Source organism: Ailuropoda melanoleuca, chromosome 2 (assembly GCF_002007445.2).
Source record: "Ailuropoda melanoleuca isolate Jingjing chromosome 2, ASM200744v2, whole genome shotgun sequence".
In the NCBI taxonomy this organism is placed as follows: domain Eukaryota; kingdom Metazoa; phylum Chordata; class Mammalia; order Carnivora; family Ursidae; genus Ailuropoda; species Ailuropoda melanoleuca.
In genome coordinates, this window is record NC_048219.1 from 42,721,038 (window position 1) to 42,737,799 (window position 16,762).

Genomic DNA, 16,762 nt, shown 5'->3' on the forward strand with positions numbered 1-16,762 from the left:
TATTTTATTTTATTTTTTTTTGCTTGATCAGTCTGACTAGAGATCTGTCAATTGTATTCCTCTTTTCAAAAAACCATGTTTGAGTTTCATTGGTTTTTCTTTTGCTTTTCTGTTCATTTTCTTTAAGAAATCTATGAAGTGGTAAGTCATGAAGACCCTAGAATATGACAATTATAGTTCTTAATATTATCGTCTTAGTTTTAGTTTTAGGTGTGAACTTTATATTATAGTCTGAATGCCTTAACCAAGTCATTGGTGAAAATTATCATAATAAAATTGAAAACAGCTACTTAATGAGAAAAGCATGAACCAACATTTACTGAGAGCCTATCATGTCTCAGACCTTTAGATACATTATCTCATTTTCATCTTTTTTGGCAACCTCGTAAAGTAGGTAATATTATCTACATACCCTTTTATAGATAGAAACACATGAAGATAGCATTTAAATTTCTGGGATCCTTTCACTGTATTTCACCAATTCTGAAGAAGCATTTGATTTTGGTTTAAATTAAAAGATATATTTTGAAAATTTTGACACATTTTAATGTATAACGATAAGGATAATGCTAATAAATCATAGCATATCTACTGGATGGTTACAAAGATTATATATAGCATAACCACATGTTTCTGTTTGCTCAAGTCATCCCAGTTTACATCTCTTGATGTGACATGATTAATAATAGCTCATTTTTAACTCTCAAAAATGTCCTAGTTTGAATGATAGATTATGTAGTCACTCTGGTTATACAGCAAAATTGAAAGATAATTACAAAGTAAAGGGAGATCATGATACAATTTTGCAGTGATGTTAAAACATTTAATTGGAAACTAGATTTAAAATACATGAAATGGTAATGATGTTTGTGTTAAGAAAGTAGAAATATGAGCAATATTTTTCTTTTCTCTTTATATTCCAAATATTCTATAGTATTATTATATTAATTTTATAGTTTTACAATGTATAAATTAAAATATGTAGATGTAAAATATTTTTCAATTAGAGTAGATTTTACATTGGCTTCTTGATCACGGTTTCTAAAACCCGTAATGTAATTTGGTTTAACTCTTCTATTAGGGGTCAAATGCCTGTAATATGTTTTCATTTAACTTTTAAAGTAAATGCAATTAGAAAAAAATGTTAAAACCAAATTGTCGGTAGCAGATCTTAATTTGCCTATTCTAAAAATAAAGGTAGCATTAATAAAAGTATTTAAATTAATATTCTAATTAATATTGAAATATCAGAATAAAAGTAATACCAAGGACAAGTAATAGAATTGCTCTCATTTACTGAGCTCTTATTATGGGGGAGGTAATCGTTTAATCACTAAAGCAACTCTGGAAGTGGATAATAGTATCATCATTTTACAAATAATGAAATTGAGTCATGCAAGTATTTATAAAGGTCACAAAGATAACAGNCAGATCTTAATTTGCCTATTCTAAAAATAAAGGTAGCATTAATAAAAGTATTTAAATTAATATTCTAATTAATATTGAAATATCAGAATAAAAGTAATACCAAGGACAAGTAATAGAATTGCTCTCATTTACTGAGCTCTTACTGTGGGGGAGGTAATCGTTTAATCACTAAAGCAACTCTGGAAGTGGATAATAGTATCATCATTTTACAAATAATGAAATTGAGTCATGCAAGTATTTATAAAGGTCACAAAGATAACAGTTGAAATAACTGTGATTCAAACTCAGGTCTTCTAACATCAATGCCCATGTGCTCAACCACTAAACTATATGGGTGTTGTATTATACTTTCTTTGTATAGTTTGACTCTGCCATTTTAATTTAAGTGAATAATAAGATGAATGTGTTTCTTTAGTGGAGAGAGAATTATTTACCAATATACATAAAACATTTCTCCTTTGAATTCTTTATTACATCAGTCCAATGTGGAAAACCATCAGTTACTTTTTTTTAAAAAAAAGATTTTATTTATTTTTTTGATAGAGAAAGCAAGAGAGCACAAGCAGGGGAAACAGTAGAGGGAGAGGGAGAAGCAGGCTCCCTGCTGAGCAGGGAGCCCGAAGTAGGGCTTGATCCCAGGACCCTGGGATCATGACCTGAGCCGAAGGCAGACGCCCAAACATCTGAGCCATGCAGGAGCCCCATCAGTTACTTTTGGATAGTAAAATCATTTCATTATTGAGAGCTCCCTAACTTAGTGTAAAATGTTGGATTTCACTGAAGAGAGCTTGAAGGAGGATAAAGACACCCCTTGACTGTCATCTGCATCAAGTTTACCTAGCTTACTAGGGAATATCTTCTTCCTCACCGAATCCTTGTACATTCCTCTGGAAATGGTAATATTGATAAGTGGAGCCTTTGTCTCTGTTAGAAGCTACAAAGTTCACCATAAAGTTAAAAATAAATAAAATTATTTTCTTTAGCATACGTACTGACTTTATATATTTTTTTCAAATAATATGTTTTCAAACTACAATACTAGATCATTGAGGACATTTTTAAAATTCATTGCTTCAAGCAATTTATTATTTATCCCTGGAATAGAAAATGCCTAACACTTGTACAAAGCAATTGGTATAAGCATTTGGTATAAGCAAGTTGGTATAAAGTAATTGGTAAAGCTTTGCTAAATCTATGAGTAGACTTCTGTTGAGAAAGTGAGGAAGAAGACATTAATTTTGAATATAAGTACAGAGTAATTATTCAATAAATTCTTGTTGAAGTGAATTGAAATAAAATATACATGGTATTAAATAAGATATACTGCATAAATAAGCACTTTATACATTTTTTTAAAAAAAGAAAGATTTGATATAAAATATCAACACATCTTTGTTTATTACCAGGCTGAAAAAAGTATCTTACTTTGTGTTCTGGTTTTTCATATAACTTATTTTTAGCAGTCCAGTTTTACAATTGGAACCTACACAGTGTGGTCAATTCTTAAATCCTTAAAGAAGTGTTCTATATAAGAAACCAGATTTCCCTGCAGCATAAAAAAAAAAAAAAGAACCTTTGCCAAAGAAGCAGAAATAATGAAATTTTTGATCAAAGAAATAATATAATGTAATACCATTTAGTGCACATACATATGCAGAATAGTAGACTAAGGGAAGCTGGACTAGTTCAAACTGTCTTTAAAACTAGGAAATTAGCATTTTAAAGCTTTTTTATGTATTAATAGCTACCACGTTAAAGTAAATTATTAGATCAAAGGTTTTAACATTCTTGTCATTTTACGTGTATTAATCTTCTTTTTTAAAAAGTCATAAGTGATACCTTCTTTCCAATGAGTATAGGAACCATAAGGATGTTAGAGTAAGATAGTAATTAAATGTATATTGAAATCTATTGGACATCTGTACCATTATCATAAAAACTATCATATTCTCAGGATATGAGCTAATGTATTACAACAAAAGATAACAAAGAAAAACAATGATCTCCCATGGATTTTTTTAATCCTATAGGATAAAAATCAAACCTTGGAGTCAAGCATTCAGTACCCTCTAAACCCTGTCCCCTACTGATATTCTCAAATCTTAACTCCCAACACTCTGTACATAAAGTATTTTCTCTAGAACTCATCTTTCTCTGTCACTCCCTTAAGGTGAATTCTCACCTCTACATTATTCCCCTGCCTTCTTTCTCTTTTTCTATTTTCATGAATCCTGCCTCTGTTTAAGGGAAATTTGTGGAAACAACCTCTGTGAAGCTGTAAAAAACAACCCAACTTCAAAATACAAACTGGAACAAGATATTTGTAACACAAATAATCAATAGAAGAGTACCCTAACAGTGTGTAAAGAATTCGTACAAAGTAATGTAAAAATATTGATTGTGTTTAGTTTGAATTCCCCAGAAGTGGGTGTTTAGAAAAGAATTTAAGCAGTAAATTTAGGATATGGTCTCAAGAAATACTTGTTGAGGGTATGTTATCAAACTATTTACTAGTATGGACAACTGGACCTTAATCTCTGTGGGGACCTCTGGGAAACAGTATAAAACATGTATCACATGGTGTCAAACATAATAGATGAAAAAGCTGAGATATTTATATTCTTACTGGTCATTAGTTGAGGGCTGTTCCTGAGGGACATTAATTTCTTATGATGAGGGATATAATTTAAGTAATCTCTATACACCAGGACATATATTAAAAATATTACAGAAACAATATTTATAATAAAATAGAAACAACTGTAATGTTCATTAAAAGGAGAATAATAAATAAATTGTGGTATATTCATACAGTGAAATACTATGGTGATCAGTCAGTGACAGCAAAACAGGTGAATATCACAATTCAATACTAACTTTTAAAAGTTTCAGGAAAATATTCATTGTGTGACTTCATTTATAAAATGTTTAAAAACATGCAAAAACCACACTTTTTTTAGGATTTTAAGTAGGTGTAGTATAGTAAAACTAGAAAGCAGAATAATAAACATCATTCAAGAATTTGAGGAGCAAATAGGATGAGGTAGTTGCGGGGGGCATTCAGAGGTTCTTTTAAGATGCTGCTTCTATTTATTAAATTATGTTGTGAGATACGCATGTATTCTTTTAGATATATAACTTTTCCTAACAAAAGATTGGGCACAGGAGGAGAAACTCAGAGTATCCCAGGAGAAGGAGGAGGGGAAATAGGAAAAGTGTGTACTCGAAGCCAAAGCAGAGAGAACAATCCATGACAACTGTTGCTAGGCATTGCTGGATACAAAATGAAATTCAGTTCATGGAATTGGGACTTAAGAGGTCATTGGAGGCTTTGGCGAGTGCAGTTTCAGTAATAGAGTTAGGGTAGATGCCAGAAAACAATGGCTTGAGGAGTAATAAAAAACAGTGAGTATAGGCAGGCCTTTAAATAATTTTGTCAGTAAACGCAAGGAGGGAGCTAGGCTGTAATTTGAAGTGAAGACAAATTTGAACACTATTTAGAAGTATTTTATAAACCAACGTAGTCTTGTCTAGACCATTGATAAAGACATTTAAAAATGTTTGAATAGAAATTTAAGTATAGGAAAAAATAAATATTCTAAGAAAAAGTCTCCAGGAAAGTCCTTGAGTTAAATCTTTTTGGTGAAAAATATTTAAATATTTCAAATAATTATTTCATTCAACTGGTAAATTTTCCCAAAGGATATTTCTTCAACTCTTTTAATGCCTCTTAAAGCATTTAAGATTCTGTATATTCATAGTTTCAAAGTTCTTGGTCGTTTTTGTTGAAAATTAATTGAACAAATTTGAATTACAATGCACATAGATTATCAGTTAGGAGCACAGAATACTTCTCTCTTCCTGTTGGGCAGTTTTAGTCATCATTGCAATAAAGTATAGACATATGTTAATGATTTTGTGAAAGAGTAAATAGATGGCCTTGCCTGGCTATAAATATGAATATTCTATTGAGAAAGAATATTAAATTCAAAATTATAAAACATGACATACAACCTGAAATTTCTAGAAAAAAATATCTCACTGGTGTGCATAAGGTTAGGGAACAGTAAGAGATGATGTTGCTGTGACATAAATCTCCTCATAGGAGAACAGTGTGGGGGTGGGTGAATGCCATTTATTTTAATAACAGGCAAAATTTTCAAGCTGTAATAACATGCTCAATAGATTCTTCCATTGCTATGATACCAAAGGAGAGTTGAAAAATGTATTACACTTCTATTTTCTCTCCTTAGAGATATATATATTTTTGTTCTGTTTCTATGGCAACATCGATGCAGTGACTAAATCTTTAACTCCTTTCTAGACTCCCTGATGGCTTCACGCAGCTTCTAAATCTGACCCAGCTCTACCTGAATGACGCCTTTCTTGAATTTCTTCCAGCTAATTTTGGAAGGTAAGAATACAAAATTTAAATGATGAAATTTTATTTCACTTAGGTAAGTTCTTTACCAGCACAATACATGAGGCTTCAAAGATGACAATTATGATTAAAGATAGGACTCATTATTATTCATTAAGTAAGACAGTGTTAATTAATGCAACATTTTCCAAAATGAAGTAAAATTAGGTTTTTACATGTCACTAATAATCAAATAAATTGCAGGTGAATTAAAGAATTAATACAAAAAAATAACATCAGAGATAATCTGGAAAAAATACACATGAATATTTATGGCTCTTGCGTTGGGAAATACCTCTACAGTTTAGAAACAAAGGAAAATAGAATAAGTGGGTAGATAGATTTGACTACATAAATACATTTAAAATAAAATAATATCAGAAAGTATTTTAAAATTATGGTAAAACAATAAACTGGGAAAACATTTCCACTATATATGGAAAGCAAATTATATCCTTAACATATAAAGAATTCTTACGAATGAGTAAGACAAAGAACTCATTAGCGAAGAAATGGGTAAATGACATATACAAGCAATTCATAATTAAATGTACAAATTGCTAGTGAATACATTAAGTGTTTATCCTCACAAACAATAAAAAGAATACAAATTAAAGTGACTATAAAGAGCTTTGTGTTCTATCATATTATAAAAACTGTTTATGCAGTGTAAGGAAAAAAGATAATCTCACACACAGCTAATGGAATTGCAGAATGTTATGACCTTCATGCAGATTTGAAAATATTTACAGTTACTGCCTTTGTAATTTATTTCTAGAAATGTATCATATCCTCATCAGATACCACACTAAGATTTGTGGACANACAGTGTGTTTTAAAAGATTTGAAAATATTTACAATTACTGCCTTTGTAATTTATTTCTAGAAATGTATCATATCCTCATCAGATACCACACTAAGATTTGTGGACAAGGATATTTGTCATTATTTACCATATGAAAAAAGTGGAAACGCACATCTCTCTAGGAGATTAGTTAAATGTATTATGGTACATCCATGACAACACTATGTCAATTTATAATCTAGTTTAGAGAAATACTTTTTTAATTCCTATAAATTATGTTTGGGAGCATATTATAATAAAACATGTAAACTGTAGTTCACCAATTTGAATATAAAATATGAGTAAGATAAAAAACTGGTTCCTTGGAAGTGAAATTATGGATAATTTTTATTTTCATCTTCATATTTTTCAATAGTTTCCAGGAGTTAACAATGAACTATTTTTTATATATGAAAGCTATATCTTTAAAGTTAAAACATTTTACATTTATCATCAACTGTATTTTTCTAAGTGATCACTTTTGAAATTTCAAATAATAAATTGGGTATAACTCAATACCTATCTGTTGGTGTTAAGAAAAGCTCAGTAGAATAATTAAGTCCCTTAACATTTAACAGCCTCATTTTATATACAGAGAGCATATCAACATTTCCCGAGTTCCATTACTTTTGCAGATCATAATATCATACCACCTACGAACACCATATAGTTGGGCAGTTTTTAAAATTCAAAGATCTTCAAAAGAGCATTTGCCTAGATTCTAAATGAATTGACACTTCACCATTTGTTCATATAAACTATCATTGTTGTCTGGTACTGACTGCAACAATACAAAAACTTTTGATTTATCATATCAGAGAATATTTATCACCCTGGACCACACTTTTTTGACTTAAATTTTTCCCAGTTCTCTCTAGTGGTCCTAATGTCAAGGAAGAGATTTGGGCAAACAGAAAACATAATACCAAAACCACTTGGAACTCGAATTTAATTTTGTGTAAATTGTCTGCCAAGACATGCTCTATTTTTATAGTCTAAAAAGATTTTTAACTTTCAGATGGATAATGTAACAAAAGAATTATTTAATTTCCTTCCAAAACATGAGATTTGGTGCCCCTAAAAGCCAAAGTAAGTTACAAAATAACTTCGTACTAGTACAGATGTTGAGAAGATTTGAGATATACAGATGTTTAAGAAACCTCTTTTATTAGCAATATAACCATGCTGTGAATAACTGAATCACTTTATTTCATATGGAGATTAAGAGTTTTAAAATTAAATTAAATTTGAAACTTGGTAGCAGTCAAAACACAAAGAAAAGGGGAGGAGACCTAGATGAATATCTAAAAGCCAAGTAAATGTGGGAGAAATAGTTCAAATACCGCAATATTCCCAAAACACCAAGAATTCAGAGAATGCAATTAATATTTGATCTTTTTTTTAAAAAAAAGATTTTATTTATATATTTGAGAGAGAGAGAGAGAGAGATAATGAGAGAGAGCACAAGCAGGGGGAGAGGGAGAAGCAGGTTCCCCACTGAGCAGGGAGCCTAATTCAGGGCTTGATCTCAGGACCCTGGGATCATGACCAATGCCGAAGGCAGATGCTTAACAGACTGAGCCACATAGGCACCCCTAATATTTGTTGTAAAGTAGCCTCAACTGAGTACCTTTTAAAGGTCAGTTATAGGCATTTTAACAATAGTATGTCTCACACTGTAGAGCTTAACAGGTAGGTAAGTGTGAGATGTAGGAACTTAGTTTGGGAAACTAAAGTTAGGAGGGGTTGATTAATGCACCCAATGTCACAACGATAAAATATGACAGTCTGGATTTCATCCAAATCCATCTGACCACAAAGCTCAAGCTTTTAACCACTATGCTATCCTCTTTGCTTTATAAGTTCATTTAGAGTCTCTTTAGGGACATTATTACCATATTCCAGTGGACACAGCACCTGGTATTAAGTAGATATTAAATAATCTGTTACCTACAATTAAACAACAGTGAATATATTTTTATAGAACATGAAATTTAGATTACTTGGACCCAATGATAGCTGCTTTGAATGATCTTTATTTTTAGTAAACTGGTATTTGTCATTGTCCAATGTTGATGCAACCCTACTTACAATAAATTTGTATAATTCTTTAAAATCTTTAACCCATGATATGTAATGTTCAGACATAGTTGTTTGGATAATGCAGTGATAATTGACTTTCTCATAGGATATCGTTTTATAGAGAAATATTAAGAAGCAATTTTTTTATTCACTTCTACAGACTTGTCAAATTGCGGATCTTGGAGTTAAGAGAAAATCATTTGAAAACTCTACCAAAGTAAGTGACTATGTATTTTGTAAATTTTGAATTGTGATTTTTAGTTGTAGGAAAAAAAGGACTATTTTTATTTTGGCTATGCTTAGCCATTTTGATTGAGTTAATCTTTCTACAATTTTTTCCTAGAGCCTAAAAAGTGCAGTATACTATGAGATTCATATTAAGTAAAAATGTACTGTGCTTTAGAATACAGTGTAATTACAAGTCAAAGCGAAGGTTCTTCTCGTAGCTGAACATGCACACCAGGAAGTTACCACTTTGAAACTTATGAAACTGACATTTTTCTAGCTCAAAACAATCAACAGTTTCAAAAGGTTCAATCTAATCATTTTCTAATTCTTCCAGTTAATTTATAGATTGTGATAGCTTTCAGTTTTTAAGTCGAGAATATGCAAAAATATTTCATAAAAGTGATTAAAATTTTTCTAAGGATCCAAAATGGTTTGTCAGAAATTTTATACATTCTTCCAAACTGTCCCTTTTTACTAGTTCATTTAAAATTTGGTTTATATGAAAGTACAGGATATTTTTATTGGAAAAGTAATCCTCCAAATTGTATGCAGTGTTTAATTTAATAAAATGCTGTGTTTCATCCTGCCTTGCCTTGTTTGTGTCTAATAATAGAATTTTGTCTTGTACAGAAAAAAAATATTTTTGAAAGTCAAAAATTATATAAAATGGGGAATTTTTTACCCAAATAAATCAATATGACTTGTATATGTTACAATTAGATTATTAAAAGTACTATATTGCTATTATTACCCTCCTACAGTATTACAGAAAAATAATGAATACAGTGATAAATTTTCCAACATATAAGCAGACCTTTCTACTGCAGGACCAAAACTTAATTTTATTTTTTACTTTTTGAATCCTTTCGCTAAGCTAACTAGACTGAATTTGATTGATTTTTTTAACCAATATGTCAATAAAATACCTTCAAATACATTTCGTATATGATATTATGTATGAAAATTCTGTCCCTGCAATATAAAAGTTTCAATAATGATATGATTTCATTTTTTAAATATACATAGAAATAAAGCATCTATTCATTCCCCCATAAGTGGAAGACAAGGAGAGAACATGAAAAGGAGGAAATGTCTCCAAAGCTGGACATCCTGCAATTTTGACTAGCTTTTCTCTAAGCCAGAGCATTATACATAGGTCTAATGGAAGACACCTCTCCCAGCTTGGGGGCATAAACAAAGATGGGAATACGGTTGAGAGTGTTACTTGTTTGGCAGTAATCGTCTGCAAGTGCAGCTAGTTGCCAACATTGCATCCCTAATGCTTTAAATGTCTGCATTTAAAATAGAATGGAAATATGGCTAAGTAGAATCCAAACCACAGTAAAAGAGCAGTTGTCCTCTTCATCTAAATGTATACATTTAGGTCAAGGAGAAAATATTGAGTTATGTGGAGGAAAACCCTTTCCCCTTTGCTTTCAAATAATAGTTTTGATGTAAATATAAAATAAATCTGACACAGATTGTCAGGTTTTTAAATATATATTTTTTAAATAGAAATTTTAAATACAAATTAAAATCTGACCACATATTGGTAATATGGACTCGATATGAGGTAGCTGTGTCAATAGTTCAGAGTAATGAGTAATGATGCTCATAGTTGGTGCAGGGGCATTCTGTAGGCTTTTAAACTATGGCCTACTATCAAACAGAATAAAATTATTAGAATAATATGGATTTGAGTATGCCTAGCATTAAAAAATATTGTAAAGATGTGTAGAAATGACCCTGGGTCTCCTTGACAGACCGTTATGTGTGGCTAAGTTGTATAACTATTTTAGTTTTGCATTTTAAAAAATCATTTTCAAAGTTATATCTAATCTAGTATGTTATTTTTAAACTTATAGACAAAAATTTAAAGAACCAAGGACATGCATAAAATACAGAGAACTATATTTTGGCTTTGGTATCTATAAAATGAGAATTGCATAAAGTTTTGTCTTGAATAAAAATACTTTTTCAGTATGTATTAAATTTAGTACCTTTGAATCACCAATTTAGACCTGTAACTAAGAAATATGTGAGAGCTTTCTACTATCCTTTATTTTTTACTTCCAATGAAAAGAAAAAATGTCATTTTAGGAAAAACAATTTTAGTTTTATAATGATTACTCCAGAAAGAGATAGCTCATGCTTTTCTCAGAGATACAAACAAGATGCTAAGTCTTTATTGGGTCCTCAGTGATTTTCTCTTCATTTTGTTTTAAAAGTCAATCTGTGCAAAATGTGAAAATGTGTAAGAATTACAATATAACCTACATTAAAATGTGTATCCTTTAAGTAAACTAGTATTTTGATATACGAGACATTTTGATATATGCAGAGTTTAGGACAAATTCTCTTTGTTACTACATACAAGTTACTATTATAAACTTCCTGTTTATAATAGTTCCTTTATGATCATTCTTCTAGGTATATGAATGAGTGAGAAAATTAAATTCCTCAGATACTCATTTGCTTAAAAATCCCTGAAACAGTAGGTCTTGATTATGTGTAATAATTGAGGATATTGAACATCTGAAAAAGTCGGATAAACAAAAAGAAAACTTTTAGTTTTCACGGTACACTTTTCCTCATAGCAGAATTATCTTCAAAATTATGTTTTTTGAGGGGAAGTAAAAAAATGAGTTTGTTCCCATTTTGGAGTTTTTGCAGTATTTCTCTATCTAGAACTCTCTTACCACAAGTCTTTGCATGGCTAGACCTTACTTATGATTCACATCTTTCTTCAGATGTTGCCTTGTCAGAGTACATCACATAAGTTTGTCCCTTCTTAGCCTTTCTGCCATTCCACTATTTCTTTTGATTTTCTTCATATCATTTATGGTTCTCTAAATTATTTTGACTCTTTGTTTACTTGGAGATGATCTCCTCAGAAGAACATAAGTTCTGTTAAGAAGACTTATCTCTGCTTTGCTACTGCTGTATTTCCAGCGCCTAAAACAGTATCTGGCAAATAGTTAACACTCAGTAAATAAACAAGAATGCTAATATACTAATTCACAATTAGAAATATATGTTATATGACCTGGATATTTTGTGTCACTTGATTACTTTTCTCCATTGAAAACTCCATGAAATATTAAATATTATAATCAGATGAGTCTCTCAATAGCTGATAGCTGAGCCTAGATTTTTAAACCTACACATAGCAAACACACACACATAAGCACACACATGCTCCTTGTGGTGGTTGAGTTACACATAATAATAGCTAAGGCATGACAAAGAAGGAAAATAATTTCAAATTAAGGAAATTAATATTTATAACAACTAAAGAAACCAAAAGTAGTATAATTTACTGCTTTTGTCATTAAAATGTGATACATTTAGTCAAGAAACATAACATTTGTCAAGATAAAAAATGAAAGGTTAGAACAATTTTTTAAATGATATTTGGGAGGTGCCTGGGTGGCTTAGTCAGTTAGGCGTCCAACTCTCCGTTTTGGCTCAGGTCATGATCTCAGGGTCCTGAAATTGAGTCCCGTATTGGGTTCCATGCTCAGCACAGAATCGGCTTGAGATTCTCTCTGTCCCTCTGCCCCTCCCCACCTTGCACTCTCCTTCTCTCTCTCTCAAACTAAATAAATAAATCTTAAAAAAATAAAATGAAATTTAGGAATTGTTTCCATGGAAGTAATCTAACAGCATATAAATAGTGACAATGGTGAGTTTTATTTTTAAATAAAAATTCCCCATGTTTGTGAGAATGCCTAAGGACCCACATACAGCATACATATAACTATTCACAAATGGCACTGAAACATTATACCTTATCTGGACATTCTCTAAGACAAAAGATCCCTTGAATTATAAATATAAATTAAAACCAGAGCTACATTAAAGCATTATTAATGAGAGACATTAGATTAGGGAAGTCAAGAAAAGACTGAGGGGTTATTTCAGACTGAAGAAGACTAAAGAGACATTAAAACTAAAAGCAGTAATTCTGAATTGTTTCTCTTATTATAAAAAAAATTACTGGGCAACTGGTCCATTTGCATGGAATCCAAGGATTAGATGGTAGCCATGTAGCAATGTAAATTTCTTAGTTTGGATGGTTGTATTTTGATTTGGTTGGAGAATGTTCTTGTCTGTAGGAAACATACACTGAAATACTTGGAAATAATGGGGCATGAGGTTTGCAATTTATTCTCAAGTAGTTCAGAAAAGTTATTGGTACAGTACTTTGAAACTTTTTGTAATTTTATGATTTTTTAACATAAACTTTATTTTAAAAAGCTGTTTTAAAATAGAAAAACTTTGCAAATAAAAAGAAACACTGTAGCCATGGAGAAAATCATCAGCTTCATTTTTGAAATACGTGTGTATGTTGAGGACAAGGAGAGAGTTTCATTTATGTAGTAAAATGATCCCATAAAAATGAACATTTTAGGGATAAAGGTTCTCCATATATGATGATATATATATTACAGACTTATTATTTTTCAACCTGAATGGTAATAAATACTCTATATTTATAATATCTTCAAATTTTTATTCATTTGCAAATAAATGTTCTCAGTTTTCATGTAAGTTCATTTTTCTCTTTAAATAAGGTTACTTTATAGGCAGATTACAAAAATATATAATGTACTTGTCATGTTTTCTTTTCTAAAATCTCTCTTCCTTTGTTGTCTATTTTACTACCAGTTATCACTGTCAGAATAATGAAGAAAAAAGTCATAAAATAATATGCTTTCTGAACTGGACAGGTGTGACTAAGTCATTTTCTATTCTCATTTCAGTATCCTATTAATGAATTATCTCATTTGGCATTACTGTACAAGTTGCTTCAATGAAATACATCAATAGATTCCTTAGTGCTATTGTAACAAAAAATTCCATTGTCAGGCACAGCTTACAGAATAGCTTTTTGATGTTTCTATCAACTCTATTTTTGTGACTATAATACATAATTGGATACAATGTATTTTTATCATCATATTACCTTATGCTTTTAGGAATGTATATCAATTTATAAGGCATGGTGTTTTGTTAGACACATGGTACCATCCCATTCTAGGTGATCTTTATCAAAAGTGAAAATATGACAAGCTAACTAACCAAGGGTAAACATTAGTGACCTCTGGTTTTAGAGAGTTGCATTTAGAACGAGGTATTTTCTTTACTTCTTCTCACCTGGTCTTATATTTTAAAATAAAATGAAATAAGTGATAATTATGACATTCTATACTTAAAAGCATTCTATAAATTATAACACATTATAACAATGTGATTATGAGAGTCCCTTCTAAAATATCAAACACACTTTCCAGGATTGACCAAAGAAAAGGCTGTGAGTTCTCTGTCTTCTGAACTAATTTGTACTTCTATTTAGCCTTATACTCTTGATGTAAAATTAAGACTTTGAATATTATGGTTAGCTAAAGTTATGTCAAGTCTAGTCAAGAGCTAGGGAGAGGGCACAAAAGGCAAATAAAACCATGGAATGAAATAACTGTTTTCAAAGTACTTGAATTAATAGCCACTCTGATCTCTAATGAGTAAATTTACCAAAAGATGAAAACTGCCTGATGTAATAGTGAGGTTGAAAGTGGTATGGCTTCAGTTTTATAAGAGCTTAAGACTTAGTCTCTCACAGAACAGTTAGCCTCTATGTGGTTCTATTTCACCTGAGAAGAGCCATAATGTACTGCAATGGGTATATACTTTATAGTCAGACAAACCTGGGTTTCTGTTCAAGACCTTGCCGCTTGTTTATGGATTATCTAACTTCTCTGAACTTCAGTGTCATTATTTTTAAAGAATACTCAGTGGTCATTACCTCCATTAAAGTGGAAAATATGTTTTGGGTAACAGTTGATGAAATGAATCTTGTGATCATTTAAAACTAGAGAAGTATTTAAACAAAAGTAGTTATATTATGGCACTTAGAAAACTAGAGTGTGTTTAAAAAGATGCATGAACTATATTTTTTTATTTTTTTATTTTTTTTTTTTAAAGATTTTATTTATTTATTCGACAGAGATAGAGACAGCCAGTGAGAGAGGGAACACAAGCAGGGGGAGTGGGAGAGGAAGAAGCAGGCTCATAGCAGAGGAGCCTGATGTGGGGCTCGATCCCATAACGCCGGGATCACGCCCTGAGCCGAAGGCAGACGCTTAACCGCTGTGCCACCCAGGCGCCNTTATATTTTTTATTTTATCTCATAAAAATCTCTTTATTATAAAGGGAATGGTGGGTTTTCATTATTTACTTTATAACAAATTCTTAAAATAATATGGGATGCTAATATGCCTTTCTTATTTTTCAAGCAGTACTATNATTTTATCTCATAAAAATCTCTTTATTAGAAAGGGAATGGTGGTTTTTTATTGTTTACTTTATAACAAATTCTTAAAATAATATGGGATGCTAATATGCCTTTCTTATTTTTCAAGCAGTACTATAATGAGAACTCATATAAATGATTGTCTCTCTTTAATAAAGTATATAAAAACTTCAAATATCTAATTATCAATTCTTAAAAACTTTTTTCCTTTTTAGATTTCTAAAATTTTAAAATTGGTTAAATTGAACTCAAATTGTAAAAGATATGATAAAATAAACAAAAACTCTGAACAAGCACCATGAGGAACATATCCATACACTTCCTGGACTTTTATAAATGCATTCACTGCATATTTGCAAATTCAAACCATTTAATGTGAATGATTGCTCCTTGCCTTATGGATAAATGTAGTATTTCTTCTAAAAATATGTTCTGAACATCATAGGCCAACTGTTGATCTTGGTTTCAGAGTCTTGGGCCAGAAAAAATATACAAAGACACAAAAGATCTAGTTAACAGATCTACCCTTATGGTCTCAGATATTACCTCTGTGGTGGTGAATTATAAATATTTACATGAATTCCAATTCTATATTCTAATAGCCAGATCTCAAATAGAATTTTCACCAGTATCAAAACCAAAATCATCTTTATCTCTCTCTTCCACCCATCACTTAATAACAAAGCCAAACCAAACCAACCAAAACAAAACGGAAATCCCAGGTTTTTAATTATATGCTGCCTAATGACAGTACCATCCACCTAATTACAGAAATTAGAAATTTCAGTCCTCTTTTTCCTGTCTTACTGTCCCCAGATCCACTGGCCATCAACTTATGTCACATGCAAGAACTCTTTCCTTCATTCTGTAACTGCTTAATTTGAGGTCCTTAATATTGCTTGCCTTAGCCTTCAGTAACTCCTTCTTCCTCTTTTCTCCCCCACTGGAATTCATCTCCTGTTGTCAGAGCTTCCTTACTAAAACACCATGATACATGTCAGTTTAAAAGTTCTCAATGACCGCTCACAGATCACAGAAGACAAATATGTCAAGACCCTTCATAATCTGGAGTCAATATTTCTAGTGCCATTACCTCTCAACTTCACCATCTCACAGGATCTCTCTGCTACATCCAATATACAATGCATCTTTGTATTTCCAAGCATTTCTTGGAATCTTCTCCTTTTCTGTCTGAAAACTCCAAATCATCCCTTAATTTCCCCCTTACTTTCACCGTGAAATTAGCCATAGATTCTGCATGCAGAGTAGTAGCTTAGAAAATCTGCTAGAGATTTTCCAAGGCAACATTCTCACAGGAATTTTGATCTGATTATAGTTTGACTCAGAAAACTTATAATAAGCTTCAACTCCATAGTCCAGCTATCAAGTAAGCAATGCCAAGCAGTATGCATTTCCTTCCCAGTTATAAATTTTGTAATGGCACACA

The 16,762-nt window shown here is 31.1% G+C and overlaps 1 protein-coding gene across 9 annotated transcripts in view; it reads left to right on the forward strand.

Moving 5' to 3' along the window:
- The window catches only part of LRRC7 (leucine rich repeat containing 7), a 555,497-nt gene that overhangs the window by 297,242 nt on the left and 241,493 nt on the right, over positions 1 to 16,762 (forward strand). For all 9 annotated transcript variants that reach the window (XM_034653683.1, XM_034653674.1, XM_034653676.1 and 6 more), the window contains 2 exons: positions 5,753 to 5,842; positions 8,935 to 8,991. In XM_034653683.1, coding sequence (XP_034509574.1) covers positions 5,753 to 5,842; positions 8,935 to 8,991 — 147 coding nt within the window. The remainder of the gene's footprint in view (positions 1 to 5,752; positions 5,843 to 8,934; positions 8,992 to 16,762) is intronic.